This window comes from Drosophila nasuta, chromosome 3 (genome assembly GCF_023558535.2).
Source record: "Drosophila nasuta strain 15112-1781.00 chromosome 3, ASM2355853v1, whole genome shotgun sequence".
Lineage (NCBI taxonomy): Eukaryota > Metazoa > Arthropoda > Insecta > Diptera > Drosophilidae > Drosophila > Drosophila nasuta.
This window is the reverse complement of record NC_083457.1, coordinates 30,627,924-30,648,883: the sequence shown is the minus strand read 5'-3', so window position 1 is coordinate 30,648,883 and position 20,960 is coordinate 30,627,924. Positions and strand designations below refer to the sequence as shown.

The window sequence follows — 20,960 nt, the reverse complement described above, 5'->3', positions numbered from 1 at the left end:
GAATTAAAGATTCAACATTAATTTTGCTTGGGAAAATTAAATTTGAAAAGAATGCGAATAAAGAAATTTCTCTCGCTAAATGCTCATACCGAGAACTGTTTTCCGAATGCACAATATTCTTCTCATTCTTGATATATATACCTTTAGAATGTTGTATGTTTATATACTTACTTTGTCAATTGACATTTGCCACCTTTTGTAACACTTTAGTAATATTTCATTGTTTGTTATTTATTTAAAATATTTGTAGTTACATAAAATTCGCTTGCGATCATAATTCTAGCTACACGACAACGCCCTTAAAATATATCAAATATTTGCAGTTATACATAATAATATATGTTACATTTTTTTTAGTTTCGATAAAAACTCTTGATCTTCATTCAATTCCATCACAAAAGTGCAGAAAATAAATTTCTGACTGTAGTTCCCTGTTGCAAAACCAATTGCTTATTGGGGCAACTCCTCCTCAGGCTTTGCACCCGTTGGCCGGAAAACGTATTTGTAGAGAAAAGCGGCAAACACGGCGCCCACAAGAGGACCCACCCAGTAGATCCAGTGATTGTCCCAGGCATTGTTCCACAATGCTGGAGCAAAGGAACGCGCAGGATTCATGCTGGCGCCAGTGAACTGACCCTGAGATTGATAAGAATGAAGAGAAAATAGAGAATTAGTAAGGGAAGTAGGGTACACAGAAAAAAAAAGTTTTTAAGCTTATACACATTCGACTTAAAAATTGTGTTCTTAAATAAAAAGACCACTTTAAGAACAATTTCTTAAAACTGACGAATGCTAAATTACCAAAATAAAAACAAAAATAATAGATTTAGATTACAAAATTCTGTTATCTATCGAATTTTCTATAAAGTGTTTATCCAGCTTTAAGTGTTTTCGTTCGTATCTCAATTAGTCGAGCTGTCACGGACCTTTCTTCATTCGAGTCCTGAGTTCAAGCTTTGCTCGAATCGATGATAAGTAAGTAAGTAAGTAAGTATTATTAAGTAGAGTGACTGACTTGTATTTTATATGAAAAGAGTAAAAAAATTTAAAAAAAATAGTAGTAATATTTTTAGTTTTAAAACTATACGATTTTTTTTTACTCCTGTTAATAAGAACTTGGGTCTTATATCAAATGTTTTTAAACCAAAATGTTTAACCTTAAGATTTTCATGTTCGTGACGTACTTTTTAGACCAAAATCTTGATTTTAAAACTTATTTTTTCCGTGTAGAGCCTTTATTTAATACTTACTCCAGTCAGGGAAATACATGCGATGGCCAGTCCAAAGCGTATGCCAGTCGAGTCGCCAAATGTGGCATTACGTGGATCCCAAACTGCACAGCAGATGATGATCAGAATGACGGTGAGCAGGAATTCGATGAGCACGCCTTGCCCGGCACTGATGCCTTCTCCCAGCGCGGTGATGCAGACACCTTTTGGTGTATCCGAACTGCAGACAACATCTTCGGGTAGCGATGCCTTAACCAGACCATAGCCAACAAAAGCGCCTACCATTTGGGCCACGAAATAAGCAATGGCCATGGGCCATGAGATCAGGCGATAAATGTAGTTGGCCAATGTCACCGAGGGATTGAGATGTGCACCCGATACACAACCAAAACACTGGATGCAAATGAGCACAACGAATCCAAAGTTAATACTGCACTGAAAGTGGGAGTTAACGAATGCTGGAGACTGAGCACATCCCATGCAGCCGAGGAACATCAGCATCGCGGTGGCCAAAAATTCACCAACGACGATGCATGTATTTCGCAGCAATCCTTTGAATCGCCTGTCCTGCGAATTCGATTTGCTGTAAGCGAGAAAACACACACAGATTAGACATTAGACTTTATGCTAAGTGAGTCACAAGACGCAATTGTCGTGCCTTTGGTTTAATATTTCGCCAGCCATAGTCGCTATTGCTTATACTTAGTTGTATTGTAAACTGACAACATTCGAGGCGGACGCACAACGCGCAACTGAATCGAGTGTTTCGACTGGGGGATGGATATGGAAGACAGAAAGAGAGACAGCAAAAGAGAGGGAGAAAGAGAGTGCAATGGGTATAGTCGGTCGTTGCCGCTGGCTGATTAGCTTTGCCCACTCGACCCATTGGCAGGTACTTGCAAAGCTACTCAATTCTCCCTGAAGATTGACGACTTTGAATTGCCACTAATCTTTAACAAAGCTTATTATCAATTATCAAATTATCAAACTCTAAGCCCAATTATCAGCTGACGTCTTATGTGCGTATGTTATTTATTTATTACCCGTATAGCCAGTTTTATTAAGCACCCAACGCGTTGGCCAACAATTTCCAATACAGCAATTTCAGTTACGCTGTAACAATTCTTAATCAGATTTCCATCAGCTATTCTATGATTTAGAATCGCAGCAGAGTATTAAAGTGTCGACTTGCCTATTGAGAAGCGAGTCTTGTTTATTATTATTTTCTTAAATTGCAAAGTTATTTAGTAAGTACAACGATTATGAAAATAATTTACAATAGCGGTAAAGCTACAACTGCAACTCAGATAACCCATTCATACCTTTTGTAGAGGACTTTCCGAAGTAAATATTTGATGAATGATTGCTACGTCAATAATACATACATAAGCATGATTACTGTAAAACGTCCTATTGCATAATCTGCGTGATTTTGTCTTTTTTTCGACAAGTGTTCAAGTGTTTTATTAAATAGATCACTTCGAATTGAAAGAAAATTGAAAATTAAATTGAAATTAACAGCTGTTATTTGTACCTAAGAATGTGGAAGACCTCCAGCGTGGTATTTGAGTAGTTCAATCCGATAAGACCATATCACTTTGGACACTTAAATTAAGTGAAATTAGAAACTAAGTACCCTTTCTGCTGAACTGTCAATCTTTCTTATAATAGTCAATCAAATTGGATTTCGATATCTAAATCTTCTTTGTAGGTAAAGTGCACTATGAGCAATTTTATCGCGTTGCTTGCAAAGTCATTTGCGTACGTCTAAGATTATATTTTCTCTGACCACTGTGTTAGAAAACAAATAATTGCATAATAATTGCTACAAACGGAAGTTCGTCTAATAATTGATTTACTTCGATAGGATTTACTTGGCTTTAAGTTAATGTAATGAATTTTGTTTTGTCACTTTAATACTCTCTTACAAATTATGCAATTAAATCTTTTAATTCAAATGGAAGTAGTCTAATAGTTTCGATTTATTTCTCTCCCATTTCCATATAACACTTTAAACGTTATACTCTTTATTATTGCTCAAGAAATCCAACTGTAATTAACTAAAGATTGTGCAATGCTTTGCGCAATTATTTATATAAGTAGGGGGTCTGTGTATTGCGCATTGAGAGATATTTTATTTACTATTTCTATACACACATATATAAGTTGCAAACATGCACAAAAGAATAAAATTTAACAATAAATTATCAATTATTGTTACACACTTTCAAACCTTTTTAAATCACTATAAGTGTCAGCATTTTTCTAAAACTGCCGACTAAGTTACCCTTACGTCTAATTCTTATCATATCTTATGCCGTCCTTATTTCGGTGTCTCTGTTTTAAAATCTCAACATAAAGACGCGTGTAGAAATGGGTTAGTGAGTTAAGTGTTAGAACATTTAGTCGGTCACATGGAATTTGTTTAATAATTTGAAATGCCTTATCAACACATTTTGGTGTTTTATTTTAATTTAAAATAAGCAATCTTCCAATAAGCAGACTGAATTCCAGCGACAGCACGATATGGAATCGTGTTTTATTGCAAACACTTAACTCTAGATTAAAACTAAGTATTTCTGTATATAGCGAACTTAATATTAGTACTCTGTAGAATTTAAACCTTATCGATAAATTGAATTTTCGCATTCGAGTCGCGCAGCTCAACGATGACTTCCTCGCGCTCGCCTTTAAAGAACAAACGGTAGATGATCGAAGTGAGCGCTGCGCCCACCAAAGGACCCACCCAATAGATCCAATGATGTTTCCACGAATTGTTCCACACTGCAGGTCCCAACGAGCGTGTTGGATTCATGCTGGAGCCGGTGAAGAGACCCTGCACACAAAATCAAATCAAACACCCGATAATAATTGACTAATTCAGTGTGTTATCAAATATTACTCATACGCACCGCTGCCAAATTCAGACTCGACACTGTGAGGCCAAAGCGTAGTGGCGTCGAGTCCTTGAGTTTCTCATTGCGCGGGTCCCAAACGGAGCAGGCGACCATCGTCAAGAAGCAGGTGAGCAGCAACTCAATGAACACTCCCTGCAACTCTGAGATGTCACTGCTGAGCGTGGTGACACACACTCCGGCTGGCTGATCCACACCGATGATGGCATTCAGTGGGAGCACAGCTTTCAGTAATCCGTAGCCAACTAGTGCACCAGCCACTTGAGCCACCAGATACGCAATGGACATATACCAATTAATTGCACCATAGATCAAAGCAGCTAATGTGATGGCCGGATTGAGATGCGCCCCCGAAATGGATCCAAAACTCTGGATGGCAATCATAATCGCAAGGCCAAAATTCAAACTCAGCTCGAAGTGTGAGTTGAAGAAGAGGGGCGTGGTCACACAGCCCATGCAGGCAATAAAGATGAATGTGGCGGTGCCCACAAATTCAGCGAAAAAGGCGGCCAGGCGATGCCTGTGATTGCGTCTCAGATAGAGATACCTCCATTTGGGACTCGAACTTGTGCTGTTTAACGATAACTTTCGCTGCGACATGCTGCCCGAAGACTACCACTGTGTTGACTGTCTGCAAACTGGAATTGGGCCTAGGTTTCATTTCGCTAGCAGAGGCAAGGCAATTTGCTTGCAATCCATCAATATGAATTATAAAACTTTAATGCTAATTATTATGTGGATATTTTTTGTGGGTGTTTTTTAGATAGTCATGGAAATTTTGATACAGCTGTTTGGATCGTCTAGCTGGCTCATTCCACAAATTAATTAATAATTAATCATTGCGCTTTTAAAATGGGGCTTGCCAACCTTGCGTATACGCAATATCATTATGTGTTCTGTTGTGATTTCTGGTGTCTCATTCTCCAAACACGAATTGCCACACGGCGTTTAATGCGTAATCTTATCTTATTAAGATGTCAAACGGTTGCAAATACGGCGCCTGGCTTGGTCAATACTTGCTCTGCTATCGCAATGGCCGCTAAGTCCATTTGATTAATGACAGCACAGAGAGGAGAAACGCCTCAACAAATGCTGGCCTACTTTGAGGCGTCTGTGGCAAACGCTCCCAAAAGACTCAACTCAACTTAACTGGATTGCCCCGAGAAGTGTGGTAAAAGAATTTTTTCTATTACTATAATCCACATAAGACTTTGCCAAAAATACTGCTCGGTGACGGTGCAAATAATTGCCATGTATAATATATATTTTCAGTTGATGTTGCTTTCCAGCACCTGTGTGAAGTTGAAGCGTCCTCAGCAGATAAAAGCTTTATCGCTAGATTTTATAGCATACTTTGAAACTACGTGTATAAAATATACTTTCCCATTCCCGACAGAAATTGTTGAGGGCTTAGTTAAAAATAAGTGGAATTAAAATAATATCTTACAACAACTTATCTTAGATTCTAGATAAGTATAAAGATTCCAGAATACTTAAGTGAAATAGATAAAATATAAGCTCAGATTCGATCAAATCTAACTACGTGATGACTAACAAATTCTTGATAGAAGTTGTTAAGTGTTGAAAAAGTTAAACAAAAATATTCATTAATATATATCCTATAAAAATGAATAGAATAATTAAATATAATAACGAGCTGTAGAACAATTGGGTTAAAAATTTGTGGCACACTGTAGGTGCTAAAAAAGAAATAGAATAAATATCATAACAGCTGATATTTTTTGTTCATTCTACATATAATATAGAATATTATTCAAGTAAGTACAATACGAGCTGATATTTGATTGAATAAAGCTTTTTGGCTTAGAAAGAATTTTGAAGAAGTGTATAAAGAAATATTGATATAGATATAAGGAATAACGAAACATCTAAATAAAATAAATAGAATAAAATAAAGCAGTACTAAACAATCAAGTTTCCAAATACAACCATTAAATAAATAAATAAAAAATGCAAATATTTACATTAAAAATGTTAAAATACTGCAATAGAAACCTTAATATATAAAAGATTTATTTAAATGGCTGTTTTTAATGAAAATATCTTGAGATAGAAAAAATGTCTATGTACTTTATTAATCGAAATTGTATATTAGTGTACAACATAAGCATGAATATGAAATTCGTTCATGTCCTTCTAAGCTTAGAACTAATTTGATTTGTTTAAGTGGGTAAGGGGGGATTTGCCTTGTCCTCTGACATGGCATGTACTTTTTTATTTGGCACTTGTGGTGACATTGTCTATGAGAGCTGCACATCCTCCAGCTGACGCAGCTTCTCGTCGGATGTGACTTGCGCCTCGACAACTTCTCGCCTGAAGACAGCCTTGTAGGCGATGGCAGTGACGGCAGCGCCGCTCAAAGGTGCCAGCCAGTAGATCCAGTGGCTGTCAAAGTTCTTGTTCCACAGAGCAGGTGCGAAAGATCTGGCTGGGTTCATGCTGGCACCGGTAAATGGACCCTGTATTAAAAATTGGAAATATTATTATTAAAAGATACTTCAGCGAGATTTGTTCAACTTACAGCAGCGCAGGCCAAGCAGGCAATGGCGAGGCCAAAGCGAATGGCAACCGAATCGTGATGCTTGGCATTGCGGGGATCCCAGACACCGCAGCAAACGATGATCAGAATGGCAGTGGCAGTGAATTCAATGCCAAAGGCCTGTGGACTCGAGATCTGAGGATGGGGCAATGTCACACAGAGACCAGCACCAATTCCCTTGACAGAGTCTGGTATCAGTGTGATGAGCAGGCCATAACCAATGAATGCGCCCAACAATTGGGCAACAAAATAGAGCAAAGCCATGTGCCATGAGACCAGATCATAGATGTAGGCAGCAACGGTGACAGCGGGATTGAAATGTGAGCCCGAAACACAGCCAAAGCATTGAATGGCAATCAAAACAGCGAATCCAAAGTTGAGCACCATCTGCAGATGGTTGTTGGGGAAGAGATCGGATTTAACGCATCCCATGCAGCCGAGGAACACCAGAATGCCGGTGCCAATTAGCTCGGCGAGGAAACAGCTAATCGTATCCAATGTAGATCCCTTCATTTTGAATACCTTGAAACAACTGGAAATCGAAATACCAATTCGCAGAAATTGTGAATTTGTTGATAAGCAATCGAATCATTTGATGTATTACTTCACTACGCAGTTCACCTTTGACTCCCTCACATTCATTCATACTCATAAAATCGTCACTGGGCGCCACATATCATATCATATCACTACAACTATCAACTACATCAATCATGCTAGAGTATTAACTCTGAGCCATCCATACCAACAAAGCCTTTCAATTAACGTTGATCTTACACAAACACTCGTGCTCACTCACATAATCACAAGCTGCTGCTGCTCTGATTCTATTTACTATGTTTATTTCTATCACATTTCTAAACTCTGTCTTTGCACAACTGGATTTCAGGACCTCTAAAGCACTTCTGTGCAGCTGCTGGGAGTAAGTGTGTTAGGGTTTGTTTTGACTTTTCGTATTTTTTGGGGTTGCTAGACAACTTTTAATGTTGAACAATGTTTTGGCTGGCATCGATTTTTCAAGAAATTCCTTTAATGGCCACGTGGCAAACAGCTGTAGTAGGCAGCATCCTTAAAAACTGAATTTGAATACCAAATTCAGATTCAAACTCATCTAAGGTTGCCTTCATAATTTACATATAAATGGATTATTAAAATATAATATTTTAAATTATTAAAGATTATTGGAAATCTTTCAAATTGTATAACCTGTTGCTATCAACGATTACAGAAATTATAACATCTCCACAATATCTATTAGAGATCGCTAATATGAAATATAAATATTTTATGAAAAATCATAAGTCACGCGTTTGTTAAAAATTGGCTGAATAAACATTCACACGGTTTCATATTTATTTTTGGAGCATTTCGGAATATATAATCCAAATCAGAGCAACACCTTAAAAATAGAACTGCTTTTTTAGCTTTCATTTTTATTAACAAAAAAAAAATAATCGAAATATTTATATTCAAATATTTATCCTGTCGGATTTATCCTAGAGTTATTATTCAACTGCCTTGCACGCTTCACTTTTATGTTCATTTGAAGGTCAAAACTTTTCATTATATTTCTTCAAAAAACACGCCAGATATATTTCAGAAAATTTAACGACACTTTTTTTTGTTTTATTATTGGTTAATGGCCTATGTATTTACCGTTTCACGTTATCATCACTCATTTTGAGAATATGTTGCTATAAATTTAGCTTAAATACTTGTTTGTAACAGTCTTTTGTGTAAATGTTGATCGTTGAACGCGTAAAGTGTAGTAAGTGACAGCTCCACTGTCAATGTCAATCTGAGCGTTGGAGTCCCATAGACAAATATTTATACGTATATCTATATTGTGCATATATCTTTTGCGTAAATCAAAAGCCCATTTTTAGCACCAAGACAGCGAAAGAGAGAAAGAGTGTGTGTGTGGAAGAGACGGAGAGAGAGCGAACAGCCGCTAAAAAAACGAAACATCATCTCATCGTTGTGTTCACATGGAAATTAGCAAATCCTCCTTAGGTCGAGTGAGCATAAAAACGTCACATCTCCAGAATTTATGAGAGTCTTAAAAGATCTCGAAAGACCTTAGCTCTCATTTGCGCTCTACCTCGCTCTCCCCTCTCTCTGTCTCTCATTCTCTCTCTCTCTTTCTCTATCTCTCATTCTCTTTCTCTCACTCTCTCTCTCTTTCTGCACAGCACGTTTTACAATGTTGTGAAATTTACTTTTTGTTAAAAGGAAATAAAAAAAAGACAACATAAGTTGAATTTCAGCTGTTATCAGCTGAGATTTGTATATTGACCACCTTATCTTGGAATGGAGCAGCTAAACCAATTGAGATACTGTAATCGAAGGAAAGGGAATGTAACACAATAGAAAATTAAAACTCCAAAGGTCTTGCAGTCGCCTGCTTCGTATCAATTACACTTGTCAATTGCAACAAATTGCAAGCTCAAATTGCGTTTGATACCCTACGCAATATACGCAAGAGTAAACAACAACAAATCACTGCAACGATCTGTGTATCAATCTGAGGCGTTTGTCTATCAAAAGTGCTTCAATAATTGCACGCAATTCGCGTTAAATGCCTCAATCGCAATTGAGTAAAATAAAATCAAGTAAATGGGACGGCAAATATTCTGAATGAAGCTAGCGAGATGAGTTAACTGAGAATATATAGAAATATTATATATGTATATTGCTGCTATATTTAAATGTTTTCAAGTGTTTAACTTTTTTCATTGCATAAGACGGGTGGGATGATAACCCACTTAACCTTAATCCCATTCAAATAAAAAATACATAATGTTGTTTGGCACTAGGCTACAGACTTGCAGTCACCTAGCTACATACTATATGTATAGCTCACACGTGTCCAATCTGATGCTGATAATATACTATAATGATGATAATATACTGTGTACTATATATTCGTATATTGTGCAACTCACAGAGCTTTATATTATGCCATTTGTGAGTGGCTACTGCATTTGTCTGCTATCAACATTTGCTTAACTGCTTAACATGTTTGTTCATCAATATTTAATAACAATATTTGTAATTGTCTTACGAGAAACGTTTGGCAAATAGCCAGACACAAAAAGTGTTTGACTTTGCCTGCTGATTGACGGCGACATAAACGTGTGTGGGACAGAGAAAGACATCAAATGACAGAGAATGACACGTTTTGGCCGAAAAAAATCGAAAACAATTTCTATGCATTTATTTGTTGGCCTTAAAATTCCAAACACGCGCCACGTCTCATTATTGAACCTACGATATGGTAGTAAAAGAAAAACAAAATCAAAATCAAAGCAGAGCTTTAACTGTTTGCCACGGAAGGGAACGGAACTTGTGTATTTACATATGTCGAATTTGTTATGCAAATAAATCAATTATCCATAGTCGAAAAAATCGTGTGCTTCTTATTAATAATAAAACCAAAACAAATTGCTAATTGATATGGCCCGAAGGATCACGCAGTTGGCGCGCGGGTTGTCATGAAATTGCTGCATGCAAAACACAAAAACGATTCGATCGATGTTCGATTAGTGTTCGATTTAAATGATTAAAATCTATTTTTATAAAAAATCCCACATTTTACATTTTCTATTTGTTTTCATATTTGCGCTACTCGTGCGATCGTTATGTGATAATTATTTTTTAAGAGGAAGTTTCATTTGAAAACTCAGAATGGATGCCGCCATTGATAAGGTGTGGAGCGTGCTAACTTGTTAATTGACGTTTTAATTGAGAGCTTTGAACTGCTTGATCGTGGAGAATACTTCTGTGTAGACTTGGTAGGAGGATTAGTTCCACACACTGAGCTTTCAAAGCTTCTGTAAAGCTGTCGAAGCTTTTAACGATCTTCCGTACACAACTAATCTTTAAGTGCTTGCCAGATAAGCTTGCTGCCAATAAAACTTCTGTAGTGTGCTCTATAAGCGAATTTATGATCGAATCTAAACAAGATTTCCGTAGTACAGTGACACTTGAAAAGCCCAGCAAAAAGTGAACAAAGAAATTTGTATTAAAGAAAGTTAAAGATAGCAAGAAATTATATTTAAATCGAATTATTCAGTGCTTAACAAATAAATACGTATGTGGCCTTCATATGAATCACAGTTTAATACACAAAATTTATATTACTTTCAAATAGTGAATGCCCCCAACAATAATTTGAACAATTTCAAAATGAGACCTATTTGACGTTTATCTACGAATCTCAGCTATTGAGCATAATCGTTTTATACCTATATGAGTCAATGGAATTGAATTAAGATTGAATTGAGAGCTACTTGAGGACTACACTTAGAATCAGATTAGCCTTGACCACAAGTATTTGGTAATTAAACTGTGTAGACGATTTTCACAGTTTGATAAAAAAAAACTAAATGAAGTCGAGTAGCCAAATTGGTAATGATTTATGATTGCTAGACTAGATAATTGTCTGATAATGTTGTGTGTGTTGTGTGTGTGTGACAAATCGTTGTTCAATTTGAGACTAATTGGGGTTTGGTGTTAAGTCTGACAGCTATAAGTCAGACATTGGACTGAGCGTCCAGATATTGACACTGTTTATTATATTTGCTTTATTGTCAGCACACACACTTTGTGCTGTATTGTTGTTAGGTGCACAGGGGCAAATATGTGTATTGACGCTTCCCCTATTGACGACATGTTTATCTATCGAAGCGCATCTGTTTTTTGATACGCTTGTCGTGACAGAAGGGAGGGGAAAAAGGGGGACTGACTGCATCTTGTTTCCACATGTCGCGTTGATAAGCAATTTAGCTCATTATATATGCTTGGCACCGTCCAAACACACAGCACGATTTGCACTTAGAATGCGATGTTGATAAGCTCTATTGATCTTCAGATCAATTGACTGACGTCGGCATTGAGCAGATCATCATCATCATCTTTTCCCTTCCGCAAATAGGCTAGAGTACTAAACTATATACTAGTTTACTAAATATAATATATAATTACTGTACTAATCGTGCAATCAGCAGAGCTTTGCCTCTGCCTTATAAGACGCTTATCAGTCGCATAGTATTATCAGTGTGCCAACTGTTGACGTTTTATTGCGCAACAAAAGTTAAAAGGCAACAAAGCGTCAGCGCCCACAGCTACTTCAGTGTGACTGTAGATTCTTTTTATGGCAACCGCTGGCAAACTTTGCCCATGTGCCATCGTCTGATAGTGCCCCCAAAAATTATATATATTCTTTTCTCGCTTGTTGTTGCTGCGAATTTTGAGGGTCTCAGACAGAAACATGTCATGTGGCACAGCAGTTTTGGCGGCTGGCGATCCATTTCAAAAAGTGCTGCTAAATGTTAGTTAACTTAATGCGAGCCGTGGGCTAGGTTACGCCTTATCATGAGGCCTGTCAACTCCACTCTGTCTTCCGCCTCTGATGCGAAGCTAGTTATTTACTATATTTATACAGCCAAGATAGAGACAATGCAAATGTGGCGAATCCCTATCGTCGGCGCCACTTTGAGTTGATTTATTTATACTTGTATTTGCAGTGTAATTGCTCGTGTAGAACTTCATAATGTGTTCAAGTACGCTATCAACGAGTGCAACAAAAGATACTTATGGAAGCACATTCAATCAAGTATTGTCCTAGGTTCAGATACGACAGATATCGGTCGGCAGTTGGCAATAAAATTGAAATGTTTGGTGAGTAAATGCATAGTTCCGATTTGATTTCTAATCAAACCGCAAGCTATAAAACGATATTGTTAAGCCGTGTCTGCCATAAAACGATAGCTAACCGTTGGCTTAAGTGTGGGCAGTAAAACAAATTAAAGCAAAATCGAGAACTGGTAATTGATTACTTGTAAAAGTGATAATACAATACAATGTCTTTGTGGAATGCGAACAAGGCATTTAAGTGACCTTCATTGGGAATTTTTATACCCGCTAGCCATGAGGTAGATGGGTATTATAGCTTGTGAAGAAGAAGAAGCCTTCTTTCTGCCTGACTGTCCATACCAAGATCTAGATCTCAGGGACAATAAGTGACAGAGCTTTAATTTCCGATTCATGGTTGACTATCCGGTATATTTTGTATTCGATGGTATATTTCGAATATAATAGTATATACTTAATATACATTTAAGTATAAAACAAAATAAAGTTTGACGATTTCGAATGTAATAGTATATTATTATACCAAACATTCATTTCGCTATACCGCAAAAAACAGTCTTTACGGTTCCTTGCCTGACAATCTGATATATTTTCTACTTGATGGTATATTTCGAATGTAATAGTATATCATTATACCAAACATTCATTTCAGTATACATCAAAATACAGTTCATACGATACATTACTTGTAAATATGGTATATATATAGTAAAAGTGTATTTTGGTATATGAATTTAGTTCTTTTTCTAATAATTCCGCACTGTTTTGCTTTTACGATAAATATATACCGGGTATTTCATAGTTGTAAGTATACTTAATTGTTTTTTTTAACAACATTGACATTTTATGTAATTTCTGAGCTCATTAATGCACATAGAATTATTAAGTGCTTTACAGTGTTAATCCCGCTTCCTAATATCACGTGCGTATACTTAATTTCTTTGAATGGTGTCATTTTTGCCACCTGACCAACGAATAGCTCAATCTGTTCGCTGCTAATGAAATATTCCACATGAAACCAGTTTTGACAATCATATGATAACAACATTTTTTCATAAAGTTATTAAAAGTGGCACGAGATTCGGCAATTGATTTATCAAAAAAAAAAGAAAAGAAGATTATTTAGCACAAATTAACAGATTGCGCGTGAGCATCAGGATGTGATTCGACTGCAGCACATCATGTGTCACTGGCCGTGTTAATAAATTGCCTTATATAATAATTTCGAACTCTATTCGCATCGAAACTGTATAAGGGAATAAGGGCAACATCAAATAAAGCAAGTGCTGATATTTTCGGTAAATAATCATATTTTTGGTCTCATAATGTAAAAAATAACACAACGCGCCAACACGTGTCAGATCGGAGCAGGGGAAAAAAAACAACGCCGACGCTTTAAATACCCATTGTAGGGTATACTATCTATTTGAAGTGGGTGTATCCACTATGAGTATAATTAAGGCGGCTTGACGTTGAGTCACCACAATTGTCACAGGGTATTAATGAATTCCACTGTTTTTGATTACTTTTTTAATGTCTATAATTATGGCAAATATCTAACTGAATACTGATTTATTATTCTAACGTTGTTGTATTTGCATTTTAGGGTTTTTTGAGAAGTACTTGCAAACGTTTTGTAACGAAATTCTCTGGGAAGTAATTATCATTATAAAATGTGACTCGATTGTTAATCGTGAGTATCGATTTAAAAATAACTATATTGCTGGTTTTATAGGGTATCTGTTAGTTTGGAAAAGTACCAAAACCTGCTGCCATATTTTTTGGTTTTGTTTTGTTATTGAAATTATGCTCGCTGCCGACACATTTTATCAGCTGTGCTGCAGAGCCCAAGGCAACCGAATATTTCTTATTTCAATTTTTCAAAGTTTTTCCATTTTTTGTTGTTTGTTCTTATTTGGCATTCAGATAAACACGACGCAATTGCTATAGACTTGCTAAATATTTGAGTCTTGCCAATGTTGATATAACATTTGCCGTTTGCCAGACGCAAGTTGGATGCGATTAAGCAAAGTGAATAATTGAAGTTGTCTCTGATTACGGCTTGGCTGCACTGTCAAATCGTACGATCCACTTGCCAATCACTCATAAGAAGTAGGTACTCTATATTATATTATCAGTTATCAGCCACGCATTACTTTAACTTTATAGATTCGCTGACCTTTTGCGAAAGCTTACTGCAATTGTTGTGTTTTGTTTTTTGTTTGGTGTTTTGTTTAATGATAATTTTGATAAGAGACAACGAAACGCGAGCACTGTTTAATTAGTATGGAATATATTTATATACACAGTGTATATACCCGTATGTATGTACAGAAAGTGGAACAGCACACACACACACACACACACACACACAGAGTCTTGTATGTTTTTGGAATGTGCGTGAACATTTCCAAAGAGCAAGAATGACATGTTTTCGAAAAGAAATAAAATAAAAATAAAAACTTGCTCGTTGTGTTTCAAGGCAATTGCACGGAGAGTGCGCGGTTAAAAACCGTATAATTTTTGTCGTCTTCTTTCCGTTTTCGTGTTAAATGAATGTCATTTGAAAAGCAGCGAATGCAGCGCGAACAAGTATTTTGAAACACAACAACAACATAACAACTTTGAACTCGAACTCAAAAATGAATTTGGGTTCAGTGGAGTTCAGTTTGTGTTTGCTTGTGTATCGGCAAGTAATGAAGTTTATTTTTCTGATTTTGTATTTGTATTTTATTATTTATGGGCTTGTTATATAACGCGACTTATAATTCAATGCACTGTCTCCCACGTGTTTGGCAGGCCATTTGATTGCCAAGTGCATTAAATGCTAAATAATGCACATAATTATAAGCCAATAATGCGGTAGTATCTAAACAACGATAACAACTACGATGTTACTTTGTGCATCGATTGAGGTTGGTCGCTGTGCATATTTTTTATAATTTTTTTTCTTTCTTTTTATTATACTTTTTTTTCCTTTTTTTGATATACAAGCAAGCGCCGAACAACAGCAAAAACAATTGGAATTTAATCGCTAATAAGTACATAAGTAGCTGGCGTAGATAGTGACCGACAAACCGACAAAGGCCGAGCCCCAAAAGAGTGAGATACATAAACGATAAGTTCGGATATGGAAAATTTGGAGCTACCTTTTATGTCTATCACAGCTCATAAATTAACATAAAAAACTTGATAATTAGGCACAACATACGCACTCAAAATTCGTTCAAAAAAACAAACACAAACAGATTCTCTTTACCGGTCAGGATACACTTAAGAGATCAAGACAGGATCCAGAAATGCAAACGAATTGTTCAACTAAAACTGATCAGTCTGTTTGCACTTGCAGCCTTTTTATATGCATGTGCATAATTCAAAAATTTCTTCAGTTGCCGACCATTTCTCTTTTCTTATTAATGAAAATGTGGAACAAGTTTTCTAATTAATGAAACTCACAATCACACACTCGCAGTCACAAACACCACCAATAACTCACGCACTTGCAGAGACTAACCTGCGCTTTTGACGATCGTTTGATTGCTATTGAAACACAGCGAAAGGCGCGCGCTCGATCAACTTCGGCGAAGCAAAACAAGCTTTGGACACCACGGCGTATTATTGCTGCTTCTTCAAAAGCAGCGCAGTCAACGTCGAAAGTTTTTGGTTTTGCTTATCATCCAAAGAGCGCAACCACGAGAGAGTTGTGTGAGTATGAGAGAGACAGCTAGCGAGAGAGAGAGAGCGCGTCTGACAACAATTGTTGTGTGCGTCAGTGCTGAGAGCTTTCAAAGCTTTGGCACACGCCAAAGTTTGTCGCTAGAGATGAGCTTTGTTTGGCATTCAGCTAGTTATCGAAGTGATTGGAAAGCTGCGTAAATGCGGCAATTTTGAAAACTGTGTTGAATACAAATTTCAAGATGTAATTTGGCATAATAAATATATGTATAATATTTAAATACTTGATTGAACTGATCATGCTCATGCTCATGCATGTGAACATTTTCTATTCCATATTCCTATTTTTTATATCTTACAAAATGTCGGGAAGCTAAATAAATATAGATTAACTTAAATTCTACTTGTACTATATTCTTTAAGTATTTAATGAAGCTAAAGATGCACTTGCAAAGAATTGTATGAAAATAATCTTTGCTTCATTAAATTTTTTATAGGGATTCAAACATTTTGAAGATTGAAACACTAAAATGAGACAACTTTTTAAAAGTGTCCTAGGAACAAATTTAGAAATGTAAAAATATCGTTAACTTTGGAAATGTTTTGTTCATTTCTAGATTTAATATTTTATTAAATGTGTCAAATCCAAAATTGTGGTAAATAAAAATTTCTGAAATTTACTTTGACATAAATAAATATTCAATACATGATTTTACAAACAATTGTATGTATTAAAATGCAAAATTAGAAATATATAGAAAAATCTTTTAACTAATAGAGCTGCTATTCCAAATTTTGTGAATATGTTTTTACGTTTCATTAAAAAAGCTAAAGTGAGGCAATTTTTAACATTATTTTAAAAACAAGTTTTTGAAATTTACTTGGATATAAATAAATATATTTTGGGTTTTTAAGATAGCTTAACTTGCTCTTCAAAAAATTGTATGCAAATAAAGTCTGCTTTATGATTTCTTTCATAGTCTATTAAAGGATGGACAAGAAACTTCTCAAATTATGAAATGTAGAATAGTCGCTATGTTTTTCGTTATTCCAAACATATTTTATATGATGTACAATTACAAATTCTGTAAAGTGTCTATTCATTGTTTAAAATGACAATATTAGGCAATAGTTGGTAATTTGACTATTAAAATGATATGTGATAATAATCTTCATACATTCACTCAGCCTGCGCTTTGGCTTAATTAACTTTACAATAGCCAAATCACTGAACCAAGAACAAATCACGTTCATATACACCTAAATATATGTAGTATTTAAGCTGCAAATGGAAAATATTCACATTTTTTGTTGTCTGATACAAAGTCAGCTCAGTCATGCTGTCTGTGTTCATCCCTTTCCCCTCTTCACAAAGTAATTCTACTAGTTACCTGTTTCTGGTGACTCTTGACAACTTTTTTGAAGCAGTCTTTGGAGCATTCTTCAACCGTTGCTGAGATTACTTTTAATAAGAATGTTCACAATTGTTTATCGCAACTCTTCGTGATTCATTCAATCTCTGCACGCGCAATTGCTCAATATAAAAAAACCTACGTAAACATAATTTCGGCAATTTAATTATGTTTTGATCACACTGTTCACATGACGCAGGCAGCCAGCTAGCTATTGATAAGCAAATGTTGTTTTTATGTTTATGGGGAAAGACCCCCCAATGGCCTTCATTCACTATTACACCTGGACTTACCTCCGTCACATTTGGGGACCTACCTGTATAGTTCCGTTGTTCCAAAGTTTCCACTTGTCAGGGTTGCCGTAAAACTCGATATTCACTTATCACATTATCGCACAGATTTTGCACTAAAACCACAAACATCTTGACGTCACTTGGTTTGTAGCGGAAAACTTTATCGCGTCTTGTCTTTTCCATGACATTATTGACGAATTTCCTATTTGATTGCATTTTTATGATACCTCAAAGTGTGAATTTGTAATAGTTGTTTTTACTTTTTTGTTGGATGTCATCGTTAGTTCTGCGTCTTAATGAGCAGCGCTTGTTTTGAAGTTTAATCAAACGGAAATTAAATATTATCAGATGCCATTAAATAAGTTACTACTTATGCTAATATACTGGCCAATCAATAAATATAAACATAATTAAATTGACTGCACCAGCAGCAGCAGCATCAAAAGCATGACAAACTAAATAGTTTGGCATCGTTAATGGGTTAAAGCGACAAAATCGTGAACCATTTGAGTTATAAATTTGGTGAATTTTTCTGGTTGTGCCCGTTCGAAATGATTTATTATTGTTTGTGTTTAGACTGCAGACTTGTGACTTGTCTGGCTTGTTAAACGCCATCAAACTGGTTTCTTGCCTTTGAGGAAAATGCAAAAAGCGTTTCAATGTACAAAATATTTGCATGTATTCAAATACCCTATAAATAGACCACACAAAGTGATGAATGACAGCTAATTGCAGGGTATGTAGAAGTCTAACAGCTGTAATTATTATTAACGCGTCTAGTATTGAAATAGACATACCATAAAACAAAAATAAAATGCAAAGCTGTTGCCGCCGCCACCGCCGCACGTGACGTATACGCAACGTGGCTGTGGCTGTGGCGCAATTCGGCAATCATAGCACAAAATGTGTGTCAAATATATTTATAATGAGCCTCAACTGAACTTAATATCTTTAGGTGTCTTTTACCGCTATATTCGCACCTTTTTTGCGCATTTTTTGTTGTCATCGGAATTTTGATAATCGGCTGTTGATGCTGTTGATGATCGTCTGACCGCTGCAATTGTTGAGCATTTAGTATAGTTGCAATGCTTGGCACTGATTGATGTTGTTGTTGTGGGTCTGACATGATTTCAATGTATTGTTATACGCACTTTTTTATACACGCAACGTTTAACAAAAGCACGCCAATGAATGCGACAACACAACTTATAATGCAAATTGCTTTTTTGTGCAAAATTTTGCAGACGCGACGACGAACTTTAGTTGTTGCTCGATTGCGATTCGAATTTAGACTCGCGTCGCACTCGGTATCGGTTTTGTTTTGTTTTGTTTTATATTGTGTATTGGTCTCGTGGTACCGCGATGCTAGTCCTTAATCTCTCAATGCTGAATGTCTGCAAAATTCGTACATACATTTATATTTGTATCTGTTTCAGTTTCTGTTTCAGTTTCAGTTCAATCTATCTACGACTAATATCTGCATGCACGGAGAGTCTCATGTGAGTTTCGCTTTTGGCTAGCGCAGCTCCACCAAACTGACTGACAGAGTAACCGTCGACACGTCGGCGACGAAGCTTAAATTCACCGCAGATGTCAAGCGGCAGCCAATAAAAAATAAAAATACATGCACACACACACACGAACACGAACACACACACAACAGCAGCGAAATGACAACAAGTGTCGTGTAAAACGGCATTTGGCGATGGGCAAAATTTGTTGCTGTTTTCGTTATACCCTGTAATCGATGTAAGCGAGTGCTGTAGTTATAGTAAATAATTAGTAAATAATAAATTAAATTCGTTAATTTTTGCATAAATATAAAGGTCTTGTAAATGCAAATGTTGCTACTAAAATTATTTTATAATTTCATAAATACTAAATCAAAGTTTAACCGAAGAATAAAATTGTTATCGTATTATTTCTTCATTTTAAATTAACCAACACTTTTGAAAAACTTTATTCAAAGATCGATATATTAAGAATATTAAGCATCACAAGAAAAAAGCATCTTAATAATTCGAAGTTTTTAAAGCTCTCTCGCTTTCGCTCGTTTACGAATATTTTAAATAAAGACAATTAATAAACTTATATTAAAAATAAAAGAGAATTTTTGGTTTCATGTAGCCTAATATTTAATGATAATTTAGTTTTTATTAAATTTTGCCACATTTAAAATTACATTTATTATAAATAAAACGTTCAAAAAACAAATTAATTTCAGTTGTGTAAACATGTTGTTAAGATGGTAAATAAAAATGCTTACAGCATGTTGATAGTTTAGCTTCATACTTACTTATTAAGTGAAGAATGTGTATAAGCTGAAAAAAGAGTCTTAAACATGTTTTTAGAAGAACATAATTAATAATTAACTTTGCAATATAATTCAAGTTCATTAAACTTCTAAAAGAGTTAGGGTATCTTGAAGTTAATCATTCGTTTTTTTTACTTTTTGTGTATCCCGTTATAGCATTTATTGTTGTTATACTTTTTGTTTGTTATTTTAACTTTCGCCGTCCACACGTTTTTGGGTTTTTGTTTTGATTCTAAGTTTTGCATCGCAACGGGGCAATTGCGTTCAAGGGGCAAATTCTATTTTTGGATATTTTTAACTTTCATACGGTAATTGAACTTTTTCGATTCTTTGTTAGTCATTCACAAAGAGAACAATTATTTCTTTCAGTGTTGTTTTTTCACGCTAGTGAAACGATTTATTTGGCGTTTATCTACTTTGTATAAGTATTCTATACACATACACATATATTAGCCGAATCAATCGGTATTTGCTTTATTTTTAGGGGGTACTATAGGTTGCTTCTTATCAATAAGCTGCGATAAAGATGTGCTTATATAAGTTCTGACATCGATGGGCCATAAATTAGTTGTACGATAATGTCAAAAGCTGCAAATGCAATTCAATTGAAATTAATATCTATGCACACTTATTGCATGTCAGGTATGAGCGGTTCCTAAAGATAAATACACTTCTTTATCAGTCTCACTGTCATTTATCTGTCTATTTTTGTTATGTATCTTCAATTGGCCAATAATACTATACTATTTATAGACTTCGTTGCAATCTCATTTTTCTGCACAAATTTGATAATAAAATGTTTACAAGGGTATTCTAACATCGGTATTTGCATTTTGGTATCTCGAATTCCTTTTTCTTTTTAATGGCAGTACGTCAAGTGATGCGACAACATTCAGATTTATTACTT

General features: G+C 35.5%; 3 protein-coding genes across 6 annotated transcripts; all 3 read right to left on the bottom strand.

Annotated features, from left to right (window-relative positions):
• Window positions 1-223: 223 nt before the first annotated feature.
• Window positions 224-19,273, bottom strand: LOC132792550 (aquaporin-like). Of its 2 annotated transcripts, none has more exons than XM_060801970.1 (3): window positions 18,720-19,273; window positions 1,251-1,812; window positions 224-636 (listed from the first exon to the last, which is right to left on the bottom strand). In XM_060801970.1, exons 1-3 carry the CDS (start codon window positions 18,863-18,865, stop codon window positions 451-453), a joined length of 894 nt encoding a protein of 297 aa, XP_060657953.1. In that variant the 5' UTR covers window positions 18,866-19,273; the 3' UTR covers window positions 224-450. The 2 variants fall into 2 exon arrangements, with proteins under 2 accessions (XP_060657953.1, XP_060657956.1); XM_060801973.1 differs by lacking the exon at window positions 18,720-19,273 and adding an exon at window positions 1,888-1,954.
• Window positions 3,825-4,797, bottom strand: LOC132791433 (aquaporin AQPAe.a). The gene is made up of 2 exons (XM_060800343.1): window positions 4,142-4,797; window positions 3,825-4,065 (listed from the first exon to the last, which is right to left on the bottom strand). The coding sequence occupies exons 1-2, from the start codon at window positions 4,742-4,744 to the stop codon at window positions 3,847-3,849; spliced, it is 822 nt and encodes a 273-aa protein (XP_060656326.1). The 5' UTR covers window positions 4,745-4,797; the 3' UTR covers window positions 3,825-3,846.
• Window positions 6,216-15,970, bottom strand: LOC132790446 (aquaporin AQPcic). Of its 3 annotated transcripts, none has more exons than XM_060798969.1 (3): window positions 15,874-15,970; window positions 6,687-7,236; window positions 6,216-6,624 (listed from the first exon to the last, which is right to left on the bottom strand). In XM_060798969.1, the coding sequence occupies exons 2-3, from the start codon at window positions 7,215-7,217 to the stop codon at window positions 6,406-6,408; spliced, it is 750 nt and encodes a 249-aa protein (XP_060654952.1). In that variant the 5' UTR covers window positions 7,218-7,236; window positions 15,874-15,970; the 3' UTR covers window positions 6,216-6,405. The 3 variants fall into 3 exon arrangements, with proteins under 3 accessions (XP_060654952.1, XP_060654953.1, XP_060654951.1); XM_060798970.1 differs by lacking the exon at window positions 15,874-15,970 and adding an exon at window positions 15,619-15,709; XM_060798968.1 differs by lacking the exon at window positions 15,874-15,970 and adding an exon at window positions 8,361-8,463.
• Window positions 19,274-20,960: the final 1,687 nt, after the last annotated feature.

Coding starts and splice junctions, on each gene's coding strand:
- LOC132792550 (XM_060801970.1), bottom strand. CDS start 18,865: ATGTCAGACCCACAACAACAACATCAATCAGTGCCAAGCATTGCAACT. Junction 1,813..18,719: donor ACAAAAAATGCGCAAAAAAG/GTGCGAATATAG, acceptor TCTCGCTTACAG/CAAATCGAATTCGCAGGACA. Junction 637..1,250: donor CATGTATTTCCCTGACTGGA/GTAAGTATTAAA, acceptor TATCAATCTCAG/GGTCAGTTCACTGGCGCCAG.
- LOC132791433 (XM_060800343.1), bottom strand. CDS start 4,744: ATGTCGCAGCGAAAGTTATCGTTAAACAGCACAAGTTCGAGTCCCAAA. Junction 4,066..4,141: donor CGAGTCTGAATTTGGCAGCG/GTGCGTATGAGT, acceptor TTTTGTGTGCAG/GGTCTCTTCACCGGCTCCAG.
- LOC132790446 (XM_060798968.1), bottom strand. CDS start 8,383: ATGAGTGATGATAACGTGAAACG. Junction 7,237..8,360: donor AGTGATGATAACGTGAAACG/GTAAATACATAG, acceptor TTCGATTTCCAG/TTGTTTCAAGGTATTCAAAA. Junction 6,625..6,686: donor CCTGCTTGGCCTGCGCTGCT/GTAAGTTGAACA, acceptor TTTTTAATACAG/GGTCCATTTACCGGTGCCAG.